The 25,144-nt window shown below is 34.4% G+C and overlaps 3 protein-coding genes across 5 annotated transcripts; 2 read left to right on the forward strand and 1 right to left on the reverse strand.

Annotated features, from left to right (window-relative positions):
• Window positions 1-1,149: 1,149 nt before the first annotated feature.
• LOC111013853 (putative LRR receptor-like serine/threonine-protein kinase PAM74) lies at window positions 1,150-6,357 on the forward strand. The gene is made up of 13 exons (XM_022288387.2): window positions 1,150-1,336; window positions 1,744-2,266; window positions 2,334-2,824; window positions 2,927-3,062; window positions 3,143-3,214; window positions 3,333-3,404; window positions 3,506-3,586; window positions 3,700-3,845; window positions 4,002-4,219; window positions 4,300-4,426; window positions 4,715-4,777; window positions 4,881-5,070; window positions 5,759-6,357. Exons 1-13 carry the CDS (start codon window positions 1,210-1,212, stop codon window positions 6,159-6,161), a joined length of 2,649 nt encoding a protein of 882 aa, XP_022144079.2. The 5' UTR covers window positions 1,150-1,209; the 3' UTR covers window positions 6,162-6,357.
• A 709-nt stretch (window positions 6,358-7,066) lies between these two features.
• Window positions 7,067-15,907, reverse strand: LOC111022261 (senescence-induced receptor-like serine/threonine-protein kinase). Its single transcript, XM_088117299.1, is given in 14 exon segments — window positions 7,067-7,628; window positions 7,737-7,926; window positions 8,021-8,101; window positions 8,194-8,320; window positions 8,399-8,616; window positions 8,730-8,884; window positions 8,965-9,045; window positions 9,732-9,803; window positions 9,911-9,982; window positions 10,058-10,193; window positions 11,251-11,325; window positions 11,328-11,752; window positions 11,851-12,400; window positions 15,769-15,907. Coding segments are annotated over 14 exon segments (2,679 nt in total). The 5' UTR covers window positions 15,872-15,907; the 3' UTR covers window positions 7,067-7,234.
• Window positions 15,755-24,407, forward strand: LOC111013809 (putative LRR receptor-like serine/threonine-protein kinase At1g05700). 3 transcript variants are annotated; one of them, XM_022288329.2, is made up of 17 exons: window positions 15,755-15,897; window positions 17,632-17,772; window positions 17,874-17,986; window positions 18,572-18,640; window positions 18,790-18,951; window positions 19,506-20,025; window positions 20,170-20,648; window positions 21,053-21,185; window positions 21,416-21,487; window positions 21,640-21,711; window positions 21,800-21,880; window positions 22,045-22,196; window positions 22,391-22,608; window positions 22,680-22,806; window positions 22,910-22,972; window positions 23,061-23,250; window positions 23,692-24,407. In XM_022288329.2, the coding sequence occupies exons 3-17, from the start codon at window positions 17,971-17,973 to the stop codon at window positions 24,095-24,097; spliced, it is 2,760 nt and encodes a 919-aa protein (XP_022144021.1). In that variant the 5' UTR covers window positions 15,755-15,897; window positions 17,632-17,772; window positions 17,874-17,970; the 3' UTR covers window positions 24,098-24,407. The 3 variants fall into 3 exon arrangements, with proteins under 3 accessions (XP_022144021.1, XP_087973424.1, XP_087973423.1); XM_088117298.1 differs by lacking the exons at window positions 15,755-15,897; window positions 23,692-24,407 and adding an exon at window positions 23,337-23,684 and having other exon boundaries at window positions 17,553-17,772; XM_088117297.1 differs by lacking the exon at window positions 15,755-15,897 and having other exon boundaries at window positions 17,559-17,772; window positions 17,874-18,951.
• Window positions 24,408-25,144: the final 737 nt, after the last annotated feature.

The raw sequence follows: 25,144 nt of genomic DNA on the forward strand, positions 1-25,144 counted from the left end.
TTGTTTATTTCAAATGGGAGGGAATGTGATACGAAAGGTTCTAATACATGTCCTTTTTGTAGAAGCTTTAGTTTTTATGCTTATCATAATTGTCGATTTAGTTTATGTATAAGGAACATTGAAATGATCTTTATCATTTTTCAATATTCAAATAATTATACAAAAGATTGAAACAGTTATAAATTATATTGAGTTTCCCTTGATCGAACAACTCAAGCAAAGACATCTACCTCCTACCATATTTGTTGCACTAAAAATAAAATTTAGTCGACTTATATTGAGAAAAAGACTCTTCTCTAAGAGTAAAAAAATTAAAAATAAATAAAGTTTTCATGCTTATATATACTTTTTAACTTTTATTCCAAGAAAATTAAGGTCAATATTTTGACTTTCAATTTTTATTCATACCAACCATTTTCTTTCGTTCCAACCACGATAGACCAAAATTTTGTTTATTAATTTAAATAATAAATATATACATGAATTAAGAACTCTATTTAATTCATTTCATTCTCTACCTAAAAAAAGTTGCGAGATTTTATAATATTAGCCAATATTAAAAAAATAAAAAAAATGAAAGATTGAATAATATTTTAAATTTTATTAGTATTTAAAAAATATATATATTACAAATTAAAAATTTATTCGTAAGCGTAGAAAAAAGATTTAAAAGAAAGAAGAAAATGTCAAACCATTGCCTCACTTACTACTGTCAAAGAAGAAAGTGTCAATATCTCATTAGTTGCTTTTGAAATCATTTTTCTAGAAAAAAAAATTATATTTGAATTCATGCCTTGGTGCTCGATTGGTTATAAAGTTTTCTAAATATTGTCGACACGTCGACATTTCTATTAACATGTCTATGAGGGATAAATTGATATTTTCATCATAGTACAGAAAAAAAATCGACAAAATAAAAAATATCAACAAAATATCCTTAATATATACGTAATATTAATATTACTTAATTTTAACTTATTTAGAAATAAGAAAAAGTTTATTCCCTCAATTTAAATATTTTTTACGATTTTTTAATTTATATGAATTTTACATAAATATCCTGCATGCAACCATATTTAAAACCTTAAAATTATTTTTGGCATTTACTGATGATTCAACGTCCCTTTAAGTATCGAGGCAAGTTCTAAATCTGCTGGATATTTGGTCCTTGAATGGTCTCTGTGCTTTAGCGTATCGATTTCATTGGAAATGGCCGGCAAGATTGAACTTCAAGCACCGAGTTTTTGTCTTTTATTGAGTATCCTCTGCAACTCCAGCCTGGCTGCCGGATCCAACAGACATGGCGGCCGGAGACTTGCTACAGACAGCCCCTCCGGTGAGTATGACTTGGTTATTTAGCAATGCTCGCCCTCTCCTCTGTTCGGCGGCTCCCATATACACCTTCTCTCTCCACGCTAAGGGAGCGCAACCACAACGCCTCCACGTCGAGTCTTACCCAAACTTGCCTTCCACTCCACCCTCAATTGCTAGAGGAAAGGCTATCGGACCCGGTTCACTCCACCCCTCTTCAACAATACGAAAATCACTTCACTCTCACTATACTCCATTTTACTGATTTAAGCTATGTCCTTCCCGTTTTCACAATACATCAAGTCAAAACGTCAAATTAGGCTTTAAGAAGTTCTCTTGACAGATCGTTGATTCTTTATTATAATTGGAATTTGGAACGAAAGTTATGTGCTATTTATTTATCAGTTCTAACTTCTAACTAATTTCTCTCAGATTTCATTAGCATCGACTGTGGTGCAGTTGAAGACTCGGTAGACGGGGAAAGTGGGTTACAATACAAATCAGACAAAGATCTGATAAACACAGGAGTCACCGCTCAGATTTCTCCGGCAATTGCCGACGATTATAGACTGCCATACAGAAACCTAAGAAGCTTTCCGGAGGGAGTAAAGAACTGCTACACACTCAAGCCGGAGGCCGGAAGGAACAACAATTACTTGATCAGAGTCCGCCTCGTGTACGGCAATTACGACGGCAAAAACTCCACCCCACAATTTGACATCTATCTCGGCGTTAATCTGTGGGCGACGGTGACGTCCGGCGATAGCAGGGAAGAAGCCATTTACATGGCTACCACGGATTCCTTTGACGTATGCTTGGTGAATATTGGAAGTGGAGTCCCTTACATTTCTGCCTTGGAATTACGGCGCTTCGATAACTCCGTTTATCGCACCGACGAGCAGCTGTTCATGGCCTTGGCGAGACGCTACGACGTCGGCAGCGACACTATAGTCAGGTAATCCCTTTCATTTGGTTTCCTTATTCTTGATTTCTTCCTTCCGGATTCTTCATTTCCCCAACAGATATCCGTTTGATGTTGATGATCGAGTCTGGGTACACTATGAAGTCGGATCGTTGAATAAGTTGCAGACGAACGCGAGCATCACACGGAGCAGTAACGATTCTTATGAATTACCGGAATTAATGTTGAAAACCGCCTACGGGACCCGGAATTCCAGCACTCCTTTCGTCTATGGATGGACGCCTTACGCCACCACCTCTACATTCTATTTCTGCTTCCATTTCGCTGAGATTGAGAAGTTGGATTCTGGAACGCTCCGAGAAATGAGTATTGTCTTGAATGGCGTCCACACCATTTCGCAATCTGTAAAGCTCGAGTATCTCAAACCACAAACCATATGCTCAACTTCAGCTGGCCTCCCTGTTAATCTCAATCAAGAAAATTATTTACGGATTTCCGCAGCCTCCGGTTCGGATCTTCCTCCCATTATCAATGGGTTTGAGGTTTTTTACTTCAGGAACCTCTCTGATTCACCTACATTGTTACAGGACGGTATGTTCCCTTCCTTTAATCCTTCAAATTTTTTTTTCGTTACAAAAGCACTAGTCGTGTTTACATGTGATATTTCTTAATTGTTTTTGCAAATATGTATAGTTAATGCCGTAATGGATATCAAGAAGACGTTTAAACTATTGAACAGTGACTGGCAAGGCGATCCATGTTTGCCCGCAATTTCTGTATGGAATGGTTTAAAATGCAGCCGTAGTAATCCCCCAAGAATAATTTCGCTGTGAGTGCATCATTTTAACGTAGCAAACCCGTCCTTGTCCCAAATTATCCATATAATTTCTCATAAAATTGTGAAAGCAGGAACTTGAGCAGCAGCGAGTTAACAGGAGAGATCCCATTTTCCCTTTCCAATCTCACTCAACTGGAGACTCTGTAAGCATTTCATTATTTTGGAGTTGAATTATAATTTATATTAAACTCGATTGACAAAACCGAAATACACTTAACTGTACCTTGATTTTTAATCTTCGACCTGCTTTGCTTCTTATAGGGATTTATCCTACAATGACTTGAGTGGATCACTTCCAGAATTTTTAGCGCAACTACCTCATTTGAAAATCCTGTAAAATAATTTTGTTGACTTTCAGTTCCAAATTGCATGTACAACCTTTTGCAGGATTGGTTTTGATTGGATCAGTGATCATGTTGACAATTTTTTTTCAGCCATTTAGCTGGGAATAATCTTGGTGGCACGGTCCCTGTGGGACTTCTTGTGCAATCTAGAGATGGAGTGTTGGATTTGAGGTCTAACTTATATTCTCCAAAATTCTACACAACATTCTTATTATTTTCGTTACTTTCCTTCTATTTTTGTGATAATAGCTTCCCACTTATCTTCTTCCTCGCGTTGCATGCAGTGTGACTGGTAATCCAGAACTCTGTTTGTCACCTCCTTGCAAGCATAAGAAGAATTCTGTTGTTCCTGTTATCGTTGCTGTCGTAGCAGCCGTCGTCCTTGTAATCAGCTTGGTCTTACTTACAATCCACATAAGAAAAAAGAGAAGTAAGCCATGTCACTTCTTGGTGCTGCTTTTTTGCTTCTGATGATAAGTATTGTGCCTCACAGAGAACTTAGACAGAGGAAAGATCTAATTGCGAACTTTGAAATGAAATTTCATAATTTCAAAATATTAAAAGTTTTGTGGATGATTTACTGTAGAGAATGCGATGAAGTCAAATGAGAAAATTTCGTTGAAGCAGAAAAACCGAGAGTACAGTTACTCTGAAGTTGTGAGTATTACTGATAATTTTAGACACGCCATTGGAGAAGGAGGATTTGGGAAAGTATATCTAGGTGCACTGGAAGATAAAACTCTAGTTGCTGTGAAGCTGCTCTCATCAACATCAAAGCAGGGCTACAAGGAATTTCAAGCTGAGGTTATAAATAATATGTTCTAATCAATTACAGAACTTTTTTTTTTTCCAATTCTGATTGGATTCTTATGACAATGCTATAGGCACAACTCCTAATGATTGTTCATCATCGAAACTTGGTTTCTCTGGTTGGATATTGCGACGAGGGTAACACCAAGGCGCTCATTTATGAATACATGGTCAAGGGAAATTTGCAGCAACACATATCTGGTAATATCTATGTTTTATGCTGAAACTTCACATTCTGACTCACTTATGACTGATAAAACATAAATTTTGGGTCTATGGTGGCAGTATCAGCTGGCCTGATATCATTTTTTTTTCCCTTTCCTTCCTCAATCTTACATAATGAATACAAGAAAATCCTAGAACTCTGAGTTTGTTTAGCAGAGGAGGTCTTGGTACAAGTGTCTTCAAGAGTTATGTGAATGATACATCAAGCATTTTTCAGAGGGGGCTAATTAAAACTAAAACTAATAGATTTGGTTTTGGCTGCAGATACAAACACAAATGTTCTGAGTTGGAATGGAAGACTTCAAATTGCAGTAGATGCAGCACATGGTTACCAGCTCATCCTCCTCTAAATTTCTCACTTTTCTTCTTCATTATTATTATCTCTTAATTAATTTCTTTTCCCCTTTATCCTCTTCTGAGGATGTTTCAGGGCTTGAGTATCTACACAATGGTTGCAGGCCACCAATAATTCACAGAGATTTGAAACCTGCTAACATATTACTAGATGATTCAATGCAGGCCAAAATAGCTGATTTTGGGTTGTCTAGAACTTCTCCAACTGAAAGTCAATCTCAAATTACAACAAAATTAGCTGGAACACTAGGGTACCTTGCTCCTGAGTAAGTAGTGTAATTTAGTTTCATCTTCGACATGTCTAAGATTGATATAATACACTTTTTCTTTTATTTTTGTTTCCTCAGAAGTAAAGCATGTGGAAATTTAAATAAGGAAAGTGATGTTTATAGCTTTGGGATAATCTTGTTTGAGCTGACCAGTGGATTCCCTCCAATAACAAGGAGCTATAATGGAAATTATACTCACAGTCTAACCCCATTGATTAGACAAAGGCATGGCATATCTATTAGATAAACTTGCGTTTATTTGACATGACATGACAGAAGGATATGGGCAACTAGTCAAAATAGAACAACATGTGCAACATACTCTCTTTTTGAAACATCTGCCTATTAAACTCCTTTTTTGACTATGCAACTGTTTCTGTAAACTAACTAGTTCCTTCTGTCCCTTCTACCACATCGTGTCGAGTCAGCCAACATTTTTCCCATCCCATGGGTATAACATATCATTATTAGTTAACGGCTGTAATGCTTAGGAGTTAGGACTAATAAAATCACAATTCAACATAACTAAAACATTATAAGATATAGAGACTGCATAGACACAAATATCAAACTACTCAAGCAGAATTCAATGTTAGAAGTGTTGGGTTATCTGTTATGAAGTGTCCCAAAGGAGCATATCTTGTGTACAGAAACTAATGAATTGAAGCATATAAATGTGTTGCAGGACTAATTTATCGGGAAACGTCACCAAGGAAAGTGATGTTTACAGCTTTGGGATTGTCTTGTTTGAACTGCTGACTGCCAAGCCGGCTATTATCAAGGGATCTGAGTGCGACATCCACATAGTGGACTGGGCTAAGCCTCTGATTGCAGATGGAAACATCCAAAACATTGTCGATCCGAGGTTAGAAGGCTCAATAGAAAGCTCTTGTGCTGGAAAATTTGCGGAGTTGGCTCTATCATGTACACTGCCAACTAAAGCTGAAAGGCCAAACATGAGCGATGTGGTGTCACAGCTCATTGCATGTCTGAAGATGGCTCAGGACACAGCCCCACAGATCCGACCTAACAACACTGAGAACTCTTACAACTCAATTGGCTCTGATTCATTACTTAGTCCCAGATAGAGATCAAACAGATGATCCAAACTAATAAAGATGGGCAATTAGCAATATATGTCTAAAAGTATAGGGTAATGGACATGTATAAATAAGGGCTTAGAAAGATATTGTTTTCGTTTTCAGGCTCTACTGAACTGTGAATTTCATTTTGTATTTATTGTAAAACATGTATATAAATAAGAATGGAGATTGAGTTTTATAATTTGACAATTGAGTCACCGTTCGCTTTGGGTTATGGTTGGAATATTGTCTCAATACTTTTACAAATGTAATCCCTATGTTTTTACATTTAGTTTCAATTTGTGTTGTACGGTTTAGCTTATTTCAATTTGGCTGTCATCTATGTCAGAAAATTGTCTTGTTTAACTATATTTTTTTTATATAAAATATTCATATTCTCGTTGTTTTGGTTTTTCTATTTTTGGTTTTCTGTTTTTCAAAAACAAACACCATATATGTTTTGATAACCATTTTTTATTTTTTATTTTTAAAAAACAGAAAACTGTTTAGTAACCACTTTAATTTACAATTTTTAAGAAATTGAAAAATTGAAAATGCATCTTAGAACGAGAAAATTCTATGTAGGATAAACATGACAATAGTGTGGGTGCGAGTGAGGATGTTCTCCTCCATTCTCGTGCTCGTGAAAATTTTTAATCCTCGTCTCCATCTCATTCTTCTGTCTGAAAGATGTTCTCGAGAAAAATTAACAGTTTTATAATTGTTTTTAATTATTTTTAGAATTTAAAAAATTGACTAAATTATTACCAATTTGAAAGTACAATAGTTAATTATATAATAAAAATCAGCACTTATATTTGATTGGGTAGGGACTAAATTATTACAAATTTTAAACTATAATGTTACATATTAAAATTCAATTACTAAATTGTTACTAATTTAAAAGTACCTTAGCCAAAAATTATTTTTAATCCTAAAATAATACTTTACAAATGTTTTTCTAAAGTAGAAAATAATACATCAACAAGACAGGGAGATAACTTAATGCATGCACCCATCTAAAACATTCATGATATATATACAAACATATAATAACCATAATTTCTAAGGCGTATGGACTACCTTGCAAAAGGGGCTATTTCCGATTCAGAAAGAAATCGCGTCGATATGATACGAGTTTGTGTTGTATTGCTTTGATTGACTGCCAAACACTCCTTAAGCTCTTCCAAAACATAACCCATTTCTGGCCTCTTAAGTGCAGTTGGTTGTGTGCATGACATGGCAAGTTCTACAATTCCCCACGCAGAGTTTTGGTTGAACTGTCCCCCTAACTTGAGATCAATAATGTTTTGAATATCTCCTGTTCTGATCATTGGTTCCACCCAGTTCAGTATGTGAAAATTTCCTTGAGAAGATCTTGTTACTGCAGGCTGCCCAGTGATCAACTCAAGCAAGATTATCCCAAAGCTATACACATCACTCTGCTTATTTACATTTCCACATGTTTGAGTTCTATGTAGAGAGAGAAAACCACAGAAGAACAGATTCAAAGTCTGTCAAAATACAAGAACCCAAAATGAGAGAAATTTAAAAATTAATTGGGTCACTTATTTTACTTACCCAGGATCAAGATATCCAGGTGTACCAGCGATTCGAGTTAAAAGTTGAGACCCATTTTCAGTTGCAAAAGTTCTAGACAATCCAAAATCAGCTATTTTGGCTTGCATTGTCTTGTCTAATAATATGTTTGAAGGTTTCAGGTCTCTATGGATAATTGGGGGTTTGCAACCATTGTGTAGATATTCCAATCCTGTAAAATATGCATGCCAGAGATTTTTCTTTTATTTATACTTCAGCAAATTTTTGAGAAACAAGACAACAAATATTTAATTCTTCTTACTAACCTTGTGCTGCATCCACTGCAATTTGAAGTCTTCCAGTCCAACTAAGAGTATCTGTATTTGAATTCGTATTCGTATTTGTGTCTGCGTGGAGAACATATAAAGCTTATTGAATGTGAAGCCATTTAGCAATGTCAGAAGTGAATCTCAGTAGAGAATGTAAATGATAACAGTACTTGATAAATATTGCTGTAAACTGCCATTGGCCATGTATTCATAAATAAGTGCCTTGTGATCGTCTTCATCACAGTATCCAAGAAGAGAAACCAAGTTGCGATGATGAAGAATCATCAGTAGTTGTGCCTGCTTTTCAGGTGGATTTGGACATTTTATCAAATGGCTGACATGGTATAATGAAATGAACTAGGGAATGGAATGCACCTCTGCTCGAAATTCTTTGTAGCCTTGCTGCGATGATGGAGAAAGCACCTTCACTGCAACCATGGTTAAGTCTTCTAGAGCACCCAGATAAACTTTTCCGAATCCCCCTTCTCCAATAACCACTTCAAAATTATCAGTAATTCTCACCACCTCTGAATAACTGTACCGTTGGTTCTTCAATTTCAGTGATCCTTGGTGTTCCGGTTCAACCAAATTCTCTAAGGAAATAATAATCAATTTTTCAGCAGGCATGCTAAATCTGATAGCATCAATTCAAGGACTTTTTACCAAACTACCATTGTAAATGAATAAAAGAAGTCACGCAACATGCCTTTGGTTTTTCTTGTATAGATTATAATGACCCCCAAGAGGATGATGATGATTACAAGGACTGCTACGACAGAGCAGAAAATAGGAATTCCAATTGCCAACTCCTTTTTGTGGTTGCATGGAGGTGACAAGCAGAGTTCCGGATTTCCTTCCACACTAAATCAAGAAGATGAATAAATGAACAAGAGAAAGAATCAATGTTGTATCGAATTTGAATTTTCAAATGATGAGGTCACCTTAAAACCAAAGTTCCATCTTTAAACTTTTTGAGAAGAGGCTCCGGAACTACGCCGGTGAGATTATTCCCACTTAAGTTACTGCAATGAGAAGTAACACAGTTTTTTTTTTTTTTTTTTTTTGAAGCAGAGAAGTAACACAGTTGACATATTATATATTGTAGGGCTATTGCCGGAGACAAGATATTCATGATAATATTAAAGGTACTATTTATTGGAATAAGGTTAAATTACAAGTTTGTCCCTAAAGTTTTGTGTTTAATAGGCCCTTAAATTTTAAAAAGTGTTTAATACCTCAAACTTTCAATTGTTTGTTTAATACGTAATAAAACTTTCAATGTTGCATCTAATAAGTCTAAACTTTCAATTTTGTGTCTAATAGGTCCCTAAATTTTCAATTTGTGTCAATAAGTCCAAAAACTTTCATTTCGTGTTTAACATTTTTTAAAATTCACAAAAGTATTTGACACGAAATTAAAATTAGGGTATTTAAACACAATTCAATTTTTATGTATAATAGATCTATTAATCTTTTACAGATTTGGAATATGTCAAGGACTTAATAGACATAAAATTGAAAGTTCATAGATTTATTAGATACTTTTAAAGTTCAAGAACTTATTAAATACAAAATTAAAAGTTTAAGGACTTATTAAACACTTTAAATTTCAAAAACCTATTAGACACAAACTTGAAGGCTCAGGAAACTAAACTCATAAATTTAACCTCGAAAGAATGACGAGATTATTGGTGATAAGTTATCTTACAGAAGTTGCAGTTGTGGCAACAGCACCAAGGATTCTGGTATTGCCCCTTCCAATTCATTGTAGGATAGATCTCTGAGAAACAAGTAAACACGTGAATACATTCATGTGGATACAATCTTGCTGCTTAATTTTTTAAAACAAGAACAAACATTGTTGGAGCAGGGGAATGAAGTACTTACAAGTACTTGATTGCATTGAGAGTGGAGATGGAAGATGCAATATCTCCAGTCAAGTTGCTGCTGCTCAAGTTACTGCCAAGACACGTAATAACATCAGAGTAAAATTAATGAATTGTTAAGGAGAGGCTTTTGGGTGAGAAGTTTTACAGTGAAATGATTCTAGCCCAAGGGTGGGCACTGCTGCAATTCAAACCCTCCCATGAGAATGCAGGTGGGCCACAAGGATCGCCTTCCCAATTTCTCCTAAGCTTGTAATGTTGTTTGATGTCCCTTATTGCATTCACTACATATACATATAGTGAGTCATGAACCTCTTAGCAACCACAGAACCAACACACATGAACTAGGTACAGATAACAAGTCAGCAAGAAACGCACACTCTATAAAGCAAATAAGCCAAGAATCAAAGATTTAATGGTTCGAATATGTCAGTCTACATCCACGGAAGAAATAACTCAGACCTTATTTTGATTCATTAGCCAAGAACTAACATCCCTCAGATATAAATATAAACATATAACATGGCTGTTCATTTAGTTCAGTTGAAAGAATAGGATAGGATAGGAATGCTATTAGGATAGAGTTACGGCTATGATTAGGATATTAAGGGTATATTAGTAATTAGTTACAGAAGTTGTCACTGAGGATTTGTTATAAATAGAGGGAGGGGTCAGTAAATAGAGTGAGGGGGCCGAAATGATGAAGGTAGGCAATTGATTTAAGAGAGGAGGAAATGGTGCATGTACCTCAAATTACTCGAGAGTTATTATGGTTGTTCTAACTTTTATATTTCGATATATTTCTAGTTGTTTGGGTTCTCTATCACAATCCTAACCCAACCTTAATCGAGACACACAGGCACTGTAGAAGCCCGTAGGAGGGAAAAATCCAACATCTCCTTCAGGAACAATCAACGAGAATCTCCTCCCCTTGGCTCTACTGCCACAACACAACATTTTCCACTGGCATTGACTACCAACTGAAACCAGAACAGACCTTCAGTGTTCGCCTGCTTCTAAAGAACTTCTCAGCTTTAAAGCACAAACCAAGGGCCCCAAAAACAATCTCTAACCCATGCCACCAACCACAATCCCAAACTCCCTTGCATTAGTTTTTCCCTAAAAAATCTCCTCAATCTCGATTTTATTCCTGAATCCTTCCTACGAAAAAACAAATCACTTCCTGTCCACCCTCAAGGTGAGGGTAGGGTCTTTTCTGACTCTCGTTGAGAGAGAGAGAAAACAAAAAAAAAAACTCCCGATTAATACGTAGGATTGAAAATCTTAAGTAACATCTTATATTATTGATAATGTACAGAGCATAAGAAGAAGAGAACGTACCATCTTGGGAGAAGGTGAGTGGATTTGGATTCTCCGTGGTACAAAAAACCTCAAGCCCATTGAGGATAGGAGGCTAGACGGAGAGGTTGCATAAATGGAAAGTTTATTGAGTTGGTTGGGAATCACAACGTAGCCTTTTGAGCAAAAGGTGTGCGGTCTGAGATATTGGAGGAGTTTAACGGATTCTGTGATGGTATGGACATCGTTCAACACGATCCTCATCTCCCGAAACTGCCCAGCCTCAAGCTTCTCAATCTCCGCAAAATGAAAGCAAAAGTAAAATCGAGACCACGTTTCATCGGGCGTCCAGGTATACTCCAGTGGAGAAGTCGAATTTCTGGCTCGACAAGCCGTCTGTAACAACGACTGTGGCAAGTTGTATGGATCATCGTCGTTGCTCTCGGTACTGGCCGCATTTGTGGACACTAAGCGACTATTATTATAACCTAACATGTCGCATTGGTAACCTGACCATAACCGATCATAAACATCTTGCGGGTATCTGCATTGCATTTGCACATATACGTACAGAATCAATTCAAAGGGAAACTAATGTATGGGCTGGTGATCTCAAAACATAACTAATGAGTAGAGTCTTACCCGAACTGTTTGCTGCCTCCAATGTCGAGTCGTGTCCAACGTACCGAGAATTTGGCGTTGTCCGTGGGATCGATTCGATAAAGGGAGATGTCCAGGGGCCGTAATTTCATGGCGGAAATGTAAGGCACTCCATTATTTGTATTAACCAAGCAGACCTCGATGTAATCTGTGGGTGTGGAAGGGATAGTAATGGCGTCCAGACTTACGCTATCCAGATCCACCGTTGCCCAGTAGTTGGCGCCGAGATAGAGGTCAAAATTGGGGGTGGAATTGAAGCCATCGTAATTGCCATACACAAAGGAAGCTCTGATGAGATATTTGGCGATCGTGCCTGCTTCAGCTTCACCTTCTGGTTGAAGACGATAGCAATTCCTTGTGCCGTTTGGAAAGCTTCTTAAGTTCAAGTATGGTGATTGCCATTGGGAACGAAATTCTTTTGCAATTTGTCTGCCGATTCCTGAGTCTATCAAATCCTTGTCTGATTTATAAACCAACCCCTCCACTGTGTTTCGCACGTCTCCAGATGCACCACAAGCGATGTTGATGAAACCTAAAATTTCAAATTTAGCACATTGGCTTACTTGAGGACATATGTCTTAGTAGAAATTTAGTGCAGAATAAATGTCAGTCATATTAGAAAATTCAAAAATTTTACCCGTTTCTATAAATTTAGAAGAGAGATTACGGCCGAAAGCCAGCACGCCTCGACAATCATTCGCATATATATCCCACCGTCAGTTCGACCCCGGTCTTACATGTTGTAATTAAAACAAAAATAAAAGAGAAATTACAAAACTCCTCTATTAGATAATCCTTTTTTTACCAATTTTAATTTTAGTTTTACCTATCATGGGATTAAATTGAAAAATATTAAAACGTAAGATAATTATTAAAAAAACACTCGTATAATTAACCTAAATGAAAATTATAATGGTGGAAAAACTAATTTTCATATTTGTGAGTTTGTTATAAAATATACCACTGATATATTTAATTTAAATTAAAGTAAATGGCTAATATGTATATATCATTAATATATGAGTTCTTTTTCCCAAAAAAAAAATTAATATATGAGTTCTTATATTTATGTTATTTTTACATAATACCCTATCGTGCGACTAATTATAATATTATCTTCACATAAAAAGAATATATGTTACAATATTATTATTTAGGTTAAATATATTATTAGCCTCTTATCTTTTAATTATATTATTTTTGTTAATAAAGGTGTTAATTATATTATTTTTGTTAATAAATGTTGTAATAATTAGATGATGGTAAACTCTATGTGCAATAAAACTTGCATAAATTTAAAAGAAAGTGATACTAAAATAATGTTTAAATAACTAATCAAAAGTGTCTAGCTCAGCAGTAATTGACATATATCTCTAATTAAGATATGGTAAATTGTATCCCCACGCCTTATTGTAAAAAAATAATAATAATAACCAATTAAAAGTGTTCTACTAAAATAATAAATAAATAAAATAACCCATGGAAGGTTGTTTTACTTTAAAAACGGTTAAAACTGCCTTTAACCCATAAAAATACTTTATTTAAAAAAAAACACCCTAAAAGTACTTTTAAACAAATTTATCCGTTTTAGTTTGACAATTCGAAGTAATTTTATAAATTCTTAAAACATAATAAGTGCTTCGAGGGAAGCACTTAATCAATATTTTTCTGAAGTGTTTTCATTTGTTATTATTTTTTTTCAAAATTCATGGCTGGCTCATTATAGTAATACTCCTAAAAAATACTTTAAAAAATTGATTGTTTTATTTTTTGTCAAAAGGGTCTGCAATCAAATATACATATGTAATTTTTAATCGTGAACTTGATAAGATGAGTCAACTTTATCTTAAACATTTAATTTCATCAAATTGTATCTTAAATTTAAATAACTGTTGTAATCTTCATCCTGAACTTTAAAATGTGTTGCAATTTTGACCTTGTAATAAGTTTTCATTTGAAATTTTGCTGAAAAAGATATTCTCATTTGTCCTGGATGATTTATAAGCATTGCTATGAAATGACATTAGAGTGGAGGTTTTTTTTCCTTAAAAAAAAAGTAATTGTAAATTTTGACAAAATTAGTTAACTGTCAATTTTATATACTAATCAAATTTAATTGTGTGCAAACCTTGATTTTCACAAATTTAGTGAGTTGTTTTTTTGGAATTTTTAACCTTTTTTTCTTGTTGCGGTAAAAATTAGTGGGTGAATGAGGAAAAATTGAATAGATGGTAATAATGGTAAGAATGAACTAAGTTTAGAGTTAAATTTAATGAAATTGAAAATTTAGAGAAAAAATTAATAGAACAGGTCAAATTTAGGTGCAAAATGATTTTTTTGTTCTCAACAGATATTTAAACTAAAAAATAGTGTGACTATGTTTAATTTGTTCTTAAAATATTGAAAAGAGAAAAATACTCTTCTAGTCAATCAATGTTGACTTTAATTTTTTATTTGGTCCATAGATTTCAATATGTTACACTTTTTCCCTTGAATTTTGAATTTAATTTTCATTTGATCATTCAATTTTGAGTTTAGTTTCCGTTTGATCCCTCGGTTCGAAAATATTTTACTTTTTTTCGGATAAAAAAACTATTGTACTTTTACTTTTAAATGTTTAGTTTAGTTTCATTTGGTCTCTAAACTTCAAAATGTTACACTTTTATCCAACTATTTTCATTAATACTTATTTTTGGTTATTAATAACTCTAGTAATTTTTTTTTTAACAATATGTGAGGGTGGGAGATCGAACTCACAATCTCATGATTGGAGGTATATGCCAATTAAACTATGCTCGTTTTGGCCTTAATAAAATGTTGTTTTTTTTAGAATAAGCCCTGATAAAATGTTGTTGGAATGCTAAGGAATACATTATCATTGAATGCCAAGGAATAGATTAATATTGATAAGCTCACGTGATAAAAATATTTATTTTTTTATAATATTCTAATATGTGATGTGACAAAAAATATATTAGAACAAAAAAAGCTCTCCCTCACCCATTCTCTCTCCATTTTTACACTTAAATGGTTTTTTCGTACCGGCAAGAATTTGAACTCCAAATATTTTAGAATATATATCTTAACCGATTAAATTAATTATATATCTTATAAAAAGTGTACAATCCATTTAATGAATTTATTATGAAGCAAAATATCTGTAATCATTAAAAAGAAATAGTATCACATATATTTGTTAAAGTATTTGGATCCGTCTTTTGTTTCACCCCTCAACATATTCATTTTTTTATTACATATTATGGACAGTACTCAATGATTTTTATGAATGGAAAAGTAATGGAGTATTGTATACGCTTAGTTTTCATATATGTGTTTGGTAACAGATTCGTAACTGAGTCTCAATTTAAAAATTGTTCAATCTATTTTAGTAATATATTTCTAAACTATAAGTAATTACTTTTAGTTTAATATAAACTTATATTAATTAATTTATTAACATTTATTTATGAATTTTGTATAATTATTATTTAAGAAGGTTATATAATTTAGAATATGTTCTATTTCACATGTTTGAATTTTAATAAATATAAAATGAATTTATAATATGAAATAATTTATTTATGGAGTAATTCTACGTCTTACAAATTCATAAAAAAATTTGTTTTTAATTTCTACTGCTTACATCATAGAACCCGAAAAATTTTAAAACATAAATCTCTAAAATTCTGTGAAACATATATTCATTTGAATCCATTTGATTGAGTTCATCGGAAAGGAAAAGACTTTCCAACCGGCCCTTATTTTATGGACTTTATTCCCGTTCCAACAACAATACTAGTAGCTGATTTTTAGTTTTGGTATTGAATGTTGTTGAAAGACGGAGGAACTTGGAAGTTGCAGAAACCAAATAGAACTTAGAAGGCCTTTCAAATTTGATACCTGGAACTTCATCGGCGTGGACGAAGACGACGAAGCCGATAGCCAAAAAACACAGAGAGAGCACAGAAACCAAGCTCGGTTCAATTTCCACGCCCATGCCCATGGCGACGCCAAATCAACCAATTTTAGGTTAGGTATTTCGATCCCTAATTTTCTCTTATTTATAACCAAACCAAATCACTGTTCCTCATTCAATTCTCGCTCTCGCTCTCCATTTCGCATTCAATTGCTGGTTGGAATAGGACGCTTCGTTGACGGATTCCTTCAACTTGACTTCAAAATTACAAATATATATCAAAATCCAAGAATTTAAGTGAAACGTACGAAGATTTTATTTCATTTTCTGAGTTGATGGCGATCCTTTTCCGTGAATTTTGGTCTTCTCTTGCTCTCTTCTCTTCTGCAATTCCAACTCGAAAGCGCAGGGGACAATAAGGACCACAAAAACTGGGGTTTTGAGAACTAGCCCTTTCTCGGGGCATAATTTATTTGAGTTTTCCAACCTTTTTTTCCGTGTAAATACCTTCTTCCAAAGAAAAGTAAATCCATAATTTCACAGAAAAATAACATACGCAAAATATATAGTTTTTGAGAAATAGACATATTTGATAACTTATCCCATTTTTTCGTTTTTCCATTTCTTTTTATTTTATCGCGTGGAGCACTTTTAACTTAAATATTATATATTATGCTTATTTAATCAAAATTCACGGTGGTATGGTGGCACTTATGTTTTACCTGAATTCCATATATTTGTATTGGGTCCACATTCGATTATACTTGAAGCACTTTTCTTTTTCTTAAACAAAAATATATTTTCCATTTCCAAAACTGAAAATATTTTGAAAAGTTACTATTAATTTTTAAAATTTTATATTTTCTAATATTTAAATTAAAATATTTTGAAATTTTATCATTTATTTAAAATATTATTTTTTCCTAAACAAACTAGTTTTTAAATTAAAAATATTTTAAAATTTGATTCAAACTTAATAATTTACACTTCTATGTTAAATTAAGCTTTCATGGAGTGGCCAAAATTCTAATTATTCAATCTTTTTTATTAGGCCATCCATGTTTAAGTTCAAAATGAAACCATACTTGCTATGGTAAAAATGTGGGTGGTTCTGTTGTAGTCGTAATAAAAGTATATCATATACATATATCAATAGTCAGATATATTAGTATATCGTTTGAGTAAAGTTATCATTTTAACATTAGACTTCCGTTTTTCTTGAAAAAAATTGCTATTGAAAAAACAAAATGTGGTTATTATTTATTTTTGACAATAATGTAGTTACTATTTTGCTAATCCTACTAAATGTTTTTTTGCCATATTTACAACTATCCTTATTTTTCTATGCTAATTAGGTTTTACATTTTTCTTTCAAGTAAGATGCATGTTATTTGATTATGACCTCTCTAATCTCTTGTATTTTTAAAATTTTGATTAATTTTTTATTTTTATTTTTTGATTGAATCAAGATTGAGATATAAAATTATATTAGCCTTTGAACGTTGAGCCTTGTTCACGGGACAAATTTCATGAATTTTTTGTATTTAGTATTTTTTGGTCAGGTTTTAAATTTCAAATAAGATGAGTGAAATTTATTTATTAAATTAGTTTAATGATTAATTTTTTACAACTAATTTAGAGGTTGAGTACTTAATTATAAGCTTATATTAGGGAGATTATGCTCCAAATTTTCGCAGTACTCAATAAAAAATTTGAATATATAGAGTAAAATAAAATTAAGAATTTTTAATAGGTTAAAAAATCCAAATTATGCTCCAAGTCGTCTCGATATGGACTGGACATTGATGTCTGATTCTTGGCGTCGTCTTCTTCTTCTTTCTCTCAAGCTCCGATTGAAACGGCAGTGGCCAGAAAGAGATCAATCAATCACAGGCTCATCAGAGATGAGATGCTACAGGAGTTTCCAAACCCTAGAACACACCACACAGATATCTGCTCAATTTTTGGAAGCTTCAGACACTATTCGGGTAATCCGTAATCGGCGCAGACTCTTGAATTCTATTACTTTTACTCCAATATATTACCCACCTTTCCGATCTTTTTTTGATGTTTCGATGATGCCGGACAGGTGTCTGATTGTCTTCTTCTTCGATGGACCCCATCGTTGGCTGAAATTTCTTACGCCATTGCTGATTGCAGCCGGTGACTTTCGAGTCTTCTTGCACATGCCAACGCCTCTTGGTCCTGGACCTATTCATCCTTATTTAACCTTATTTCATTTTTTTTTTCGTGCGTGACAATTTTAAATTGTATCATTTTTTTTTTTGTATTTTGCATTTTCAAGAGGTAATTTGTTGAATAATAGATGTCAAACGACCCGATCATTCCATTGTTCCGATAGCTAATTAATTATATTTCCTTTCAGAAGTTTGCACGTTGTTCTATTTATCCAATCTAGTTTAATGATTTTGTTTTTTCTAATTATTTGACAAAACGTGTCAAAAGGGACTCATTAATTGTAGTTTTCTACTACTAATTAATGAAGAACTGGTTTAATATAATTGAGGACTATTCTTCTTCTATTTTCTTTTTCAAATTTGACGTTTTGCAATTCCAGAGCCTTTCAAATTTGACGCGGTTTAAAGGGATGTCTGACTTTTCTCTGGGAAAGATTTTCTTTTATTTTCTTTGCCTTCTTGTTCTTGGGTGTACCGCTAATGGCCACACGTAGGATTTTATACGGAAAAATACTACTTGAGTGTGAACATCACCATTTCTAAAAAAAAAAAAAATCTCTATCTTTATATTTCTGGCTCTTATTTATAGAAAATTTGATGGTGGTGGTGCGAACACCAGTCAACAGATCGGCCTGGGAACGGAGAAAGAACAAAAGAAGTATCCTTTTTCGGCATTTACTGATGATTAGACGTCCCTTTCAATATGGAGTAGTCCCCAACTAAGCAGAGGCAGCAAGTTCTAAATCTGCTGGATATTTGCTCCTTGAATGGTCTTGTGTTATTTAGTGCTTTAACTTATGGTTTTAGTTGGAAATGGTCGGCAAGTTTCAACTTCAAGCACCAAGTTTTGTCTTTTATTGAAAGCTTGGCTCGTCTTTTTCTGGGTGTTGGGTATCCTCTGCAACTCCAGACTAGCTGCCGGATCCAACAGACATGGCGGCCGGAAACTTGCTACAGACAGCCCTGCCGGTGAGTTGGTTGATTAGAATATTAAGTTCTCTTGACAGATTCTTGACTTTTCTTTCATCTTCCTCTTCTGGAGTATCAACTTTGAACTTGTATTCAATTATATGTTCTTTCAAGCAAGCAATTGAATGTAAACGGATTCTGGTTTGTTCTTGTTCTCGCTGTTAAGAAGATCTGATTTGTTCATTCCATATACTCACATCTCACTTGTTATTCTTAGTTAGAACTTACGGGGCTGGTTAATAAAATATTTTAAAATCTGGAATATGGAAATAGAAAAAACAAGTATACATGGAACGCTGGGTACAAGCAGAAGATCATGGAGCAAAGCAAAGTTGTTTTTGCCTTTTCGGGTTGCACTTCCAGTTCCATTTTAATTCACATATCTCTATATTGATAAGAAAGTATCTACTTTAGACCTAATTCTGTGCGAATTTACTTCTGGACTCTATACAAAAATCTTCCTAGGGAGACAATGAGACTCTTTTTCTGGGACTTCTGCTAGCGAGTGGAAATATACATCTTATTGATTTCCTACTCTCAAACATTTATACTAGGTTTTATTAGCATTGACTGTGGAGCAACTGAAGATCATACGGATAATGTTACCGGCATATTGTATAAATCAGATAAAGACTTTGTAGATACAGGAATCAGCATGCCAATTTCCGCTAACATCTCTAAAAATCTCCGGCCGGAGCTGAAGAATGTAAGAAGTTTTCCTGAAGGGAGAAGGAATTGTTATGTCCTAAGTCCTGAAAAAGGGAAGGATAACACTTACTTGATTCGAGCTTCCTTTCTATATGGAAATTATGATGGAAAGAACAACACCCCTATCTTTGATTTATACCTTGGGGCCAATCTGTGGTGGACAGTGGACTGGGACAATGGATATGTAGAGACCCTCTATACCCCTTCCACAGATTACATTAGCGTCTGTCTTTTCAACACTAGCAAAGGGGTGCCTTACATTTCAGCATTGGAGTTGCGACATCTCGATAGTTCCATTTATCAAACCCCAGCCAAGGCACTAGTTACGATGCAGCGTTTTGACATTGGCGGCAAGTCGAATTTAAGGTAACTTGCATTTGGTGATTTTGTTTAGCTCCCCCTGTTCTATGTAATAAACTGAATGTTGGATGATGGATCTTACAGTATCAATGTAACAGTTTTAAATGTTGGGTCTCTTTTTGTTGACTTATTTGCGATTTTGTAAACTAGATTCCCAGGGGATGTTTATGATCGAATTTGGAACCCCTTGAATGTTGACACACTGAATTCCAGTTCCACCAACTCCACCATAAGCCAGGGAAATAATGATGTGTACAAGATACCGAATGTATTGTTGCAAACTGCTGCAAAGGAACAGAATGCCACATGCTCCTTGAGCTATTTCTGGGAAACCAAACCTTCAAATTCGCAGTTTTATGTTTACTTTCACTTTGCTGAGGTCGAGAGGCTTCAAGGGAAACGGAGGAGATTGAAGATTGATTTGACTGGCCAAGGAAATGCAACAACAATTGCTTCACTTGATTACTTAAAGCCCCTGTCTGTCAGTCTAAATGGCACGCCAGATACTGCAGGCCAACTGCAGTTTTCAATTTCCGCTGCTGAGGGATCAGACCTCCCTCCATTATTGAATGGCTTTGAGATATATTCTGCAAAAGAGATGCAAAATGCATCAACAGTTTCTGAAGATGGTATATGTCTTCTGTTCTTGTCTGTGTTTCCTTATCTTATTTTGTGTGGACATTAGCTATTTTTTAGGATGCTGGAGCCACATTGACTAATTGTTTACATATTATGCTGCATGTTTTTTTTTTTTTTTTGTGAAAGAAACAATTTCATTGATAATATGAAATTACAAAAGAGATAACAAAGACTCAAAGAGGGTATTATGCTGCATGTTAGGACCAAAAGAGATATTACCATGATTAGCTGGTAGATTAGAATCGCCATTCCTTACCTAATAAGGTCATATTACTGAGCTTAGGAAGAGTCATCTCAACATTATGGATAAAGCATCATCTTGTTTCTTTTTTTTTTCCCCTCTTGCTCTCGACTTATTGTCATTCAATCTCCTGTTTGCCTCTGGAAACAATAGCCGATGCTATGGTGGGTGTCAAGCAAACATTCAGATTGATCAGGAACTGGCAAGGGGATCCATGTTTTCCTAGTGATTTATTATGGGATGGTTTAAACTGCAGCAACAATAGTCCCACGAGAATTGTCTCAATGTGAGTGCACTCTTAAATCATCAAAAGTTGCTAGTAAGCGTGAATTTGAACTGTATATATTACTTCTCATTGTGGATGAAACATTGTGAAACACAGAGCCCATGTATGAACCCTGAAGCGGATAACATTTGTCTTCTTGGTAGTTTAGGGGAATGCGCAAGTTTCTAATAGTTTCTTACTCATATGATTGCATCTTTGTAATAAAATCCTCTCTTTTGTCTTGCAAGCAGAAACCTGAGGTCAAGCAAATTGGTAGGAGAAATTCCTGCTTCAATCGAAAATCTCCAATCATTAACGACATTGTAAGCATCCATCAAGATTTCTTGTATATCAATAACATTTATCAAATGGAAGCAGGACTGACAAAAGCACTGAATAACCAGAAAAAAAGAAAAAAAGAAAATTATTAATGGAGATTGATTTTATGTTAGCTCAATATCCTGTTTTCTATCAGGGATTTGTCCGATAATGAGTTGACTGGAGAGCTGCCAGACTTCTTAGTAAATTTGCCAAATTTAAAAATCCTGTAAGTTTCTTAGTTTTAATCCAGACATCCAGAAAATGAAACTTCGGGAGGAAATTGAAGGCTATCTATCTGTTTACTGTGTTTGCAGTAATATAACCAGAAACAAGTTCACAGGCTCAGTTCCCAAGGCTCTCTTGCTAAGAGCTGAAGCTGGATCACTTGCATTAAGGTAATCAAATTAAGTTTATTTTTCCCCTCGCTTTATTCCAAGTTCGTTCTCATTTTCTCTGTTTTCTTTACTGTCGTGTTTCCATCTTCTAATTTTATTGTTTTTATATTAAATGACAAATTAAAATTCATTTATTTAAACCTGACATCTTCTGCTTGTACAAGTGTGGGTGAAAATCCAGATCTTTGTGCATCACTTAAATGCTATAACAAGTGGAAGAAGTACTTGGCTCTCATAATCCTCTCCTGTATAATAGCTGTCCTCCTACCTATTCTAGTGGTTGCTTTGGTAATCTACAAAAGGAGAAAACAAAGAGGCAAGTCTCTCATCTCTTCTGCTTCTGTTTCTACAGTTTATAGCTGTTCATAACAAATATCTTTAGATTACTAATTCCAGTTTATTTCAAGTAAAGACACTTTAACTGAGGTAAATAGGGAAAAGAATTCCTCAGTATTGATTGACTTCAAAGGTGTAGAATGTACCAAAATGTGTTTATTTTCCTTGGTGCAGAGGATCTCAGAAGATCGATTGAAGAAAGGTTACTGAAATCAAAGAATCGGCAGGTTAGGTACTCTGAGATATTGCTCATCACAGATAACTTGAAGACAACTATTGGGGAAGGAGGATTTGGAAAAGTATACTTGGGTATACTGAGTGATAAAACCCAAGTTGCTATCAAGTTGCGGTCTGCATCGTCACGGCAAGGCCCAAATGAATTCAGAGCAGAGGTTCAATTTTTTCATTGTTTAAATTTGCTTGTGCTAAATTAACTAGTATCTGATATATTTTGCAAATACAGGCTCAAATATTGACCATTGTTCATCATAGAAATCTTGTTTCTCTCGTTGGTTACTGTGATGAGGCTGAGAATACGGCGCTCATTTACGAATTCATGGCTAATGGAAATCTACGCAAGTATCTATCTGGTAATTATAATATTGTCCTAGAAAAGAAGATTTCTCTAAAATGTATGTATCCTGATGGCTGGTTGACTATATAAGATGTTTTCTCCCTCTTTTGCTGAGACAGATTCAAGCACAAAGGTCTTGAGTTGGATTGAAAGACTCCAAATTGCAGTTGATGCAGCACAAGGTGTATATAAATAGCACAAAAACTTATTAGTTCATTCTTCTTTGTTTTTTACCCATCTGGTTTCTAACATCTAGTAAACAAACTGCAGGGCTGGAATATTTGCACAATGGTTGCAAGCCAACTATAATTCACAGAGATATGAAGACTTCAAATATTTTATTGAATGAAAGAATGCAAGCTAAAATATCAGATTTTGGACTGTCCAGGGTATTTGCAAATGAAAGTGATACTCATTTGTCCACTTGCCCTGCTGGCACCTTCGGATACGTTGACCCTACGTAAGTATCAAAGATCAACGCATCGTTTCATGTTCCCCAACTAAAATGAGTAATCTGATATATTTTTGAGTCATGATTTTATGTAGCACTTGCCTTTTAATCCCATTGATCAGACAAAGACAATCAGACATTTGACGTATGTATTATATAAAATGGAGTTGATTTCGTACTACATGACAGAAGGATGTACACAACTAGTCAAAAGAGAACAACATGTGCAACACACCCTCTTTTTGAAACATCAGCCTATCAAATATCCTTTTTTGACTATGCCGCTATTTTTTTCGACTAACTAGTTTCTTCTGTCCCGTCTACCACATTGTGTCAAGCCAGCCAACATTTTTCCAATCCAATGAGTATAACATATCATTAGTTAACTATTAAAATCACAATTCAATGTGTACACAAACTAATGAATTGGAACATGTAAATCTATTGCAGGATTCATTTATCGGGAAACTTCACCAAGAAAAGTGATGTTTACAGCTTTGGGATTGTCTTGTTCGAGCTGCTGACTGCTCAGCCCGCCATTATCAAGGGAGCTGAGTACAATATCCACATAGTGGACTGGGCTAAGCCTCTGATTGCAGATGGAAACATCCAAAAGATTGTCGATCCGAGGTTAGAAGGTTCAATAGAGAGTTGTTCTGCTGGAAAATTTGCAGAGTTGGCTCTGTCATGTGCACTGCCAACTTCGGCTGAAAGGCCAGACATGAGTGAAGTGGTATCACAGCTCATTGAATGTCTGAAGATGGCTCAGGATAAAACCCCACAGATCACACCTAACGACACCGATAACTTCTCTTACAATTCGATTGGTTCTGAATCATTTTTGGGTCCCAGATAGAAATCAAACAGATCATTCTTTCTTTTTCTGAAACCCTCTTGCTTGACACATTCTTTACTGTTGCCTTCAGTTTCATTGGTGTTTCTCCAATAATGAATTGGAAAGATGAGGCTCTATTGCAAGACTTTGAACTTGGATGAAAGCTAGACTTGTAAAGTTTTAGCTGTTGGCTTTTGGTGAAGATGATCCATCAAATTTATTCTCAGCAGTGTAAATATTGGCTTTTGAGCTGGCAAAATGTAGCAGTAGTTTCTTTGTCGTCGAATAAATATATATTTTCCCATCTATTATATTATTGCCCTTTGTTGTTTTTTCCTTTTCATTTAAAAATAAAATATTTCAAAGTTATTAGTTAAATTGAAAAAATAAAAAAACACTTTTTTTTCTTTCTATTTTTCTGAATATTATTTTTTTTAAGTTATCTTAGGAAACAACTTTTCAACCATAGATAAAGATCTCCAATTTTGGAGGAAGAACCATTCTCCCCATGTGTCGGTGACAAATTGTCAATATCACGAAAACGTTAATGATATTGGACTTTTGAGAAAGGCATAAATAAGGAGAGTTGTAATGGGGGCCTATTTTGTTATATTTGTAAATATAGCATATAAAATAAGATTTTGCAATAAGGACAATTTTGTAGAGTGATAGGCGTTTATCACGTGTGTCTATCAATAATAGTTGTGCAAGATTGAAATTTGTTGATGAGTTTTTAAAAAATTATATCATGTTTGCAAAGATTTTTGTAGAGGTAGGAGATCAAACTCACCGCTGAGCTATGTTTACTTTACTTATTTGTAAAGATTTTTTACTTGTGTTAAATTTATTATTATTTTGGATCATATTACTAATATATCTAACCGTCTCTATAAATAAATTAGTAGGTAAATTAACAAATAAATAAATCATATATAAATAATAGAATCCAGAATAATTATGGGTAGAGAGCCCACATGTTTCAGAAAGCCAAAAATTTCCCAACACCATTGAATCTCTCTACCACCAACACAGACTCCAAGATTTTTTTTATTTATTTAAAAATTTCCG

Source organism: Momordica charantia (genome assembly GCF_013281855.1).
Source record: "Momordica charantia cultivar OHB3-1 chromosome 9 unlocalized genomic scaffold, Mcharantia_2.0 BLBB01000009.1, whole genome shotgun sequence".
NCBI classification, from domain to species: Eukaryota; Viridiplantae; Streptophyta; class Magnoliopsida; order Cucurbitales; family Cucurbitaceae; genus Momordica; species Momordica charantia.

Excerpts from the sequence above, each read along its gene's own strand:
- LOC111013853 (XM_022288387.2), top strand. The coding sequence starts at position 1,210 with ATGGCCGGCAAGATTGAACTTCAAGCACCGAGTTTTTGTCTTTTATTG. Across the intron at positions 2,267-2,333 it reads GGCAGCGACACTATAGTCAG|ATATCCGTTTGATGTTGATG; the intron begins GTAATCCCTTTC and ends TTTCCCCAACAG. Across the intron at positions 5,071-5,758 it reads CTAGGGTACCTTGCTCCTGA|GACTAATTTATCGGGAAACG; the intron begins GTAAGTAGTGTA and ends AATGTGTTGCAG.
- LOC111013809 (XM_022288329.2), top strand. Across the intron at positions 20,026-20,169 it reads GGCGGCAAGTCGAATTTAAG|ATTCCCAGGGGATGTTTATG; the intron begins GTAACTTGCATT and ends TTTGTAAACTAG. Across the intron at positions 21,881-22,044 it reads GCTGGATCACTTGCATTAAG|TGTGGGTGAAAATCCAGATC; the intron begins GTAATCAAATTA and ends TGCTTGTACAAG.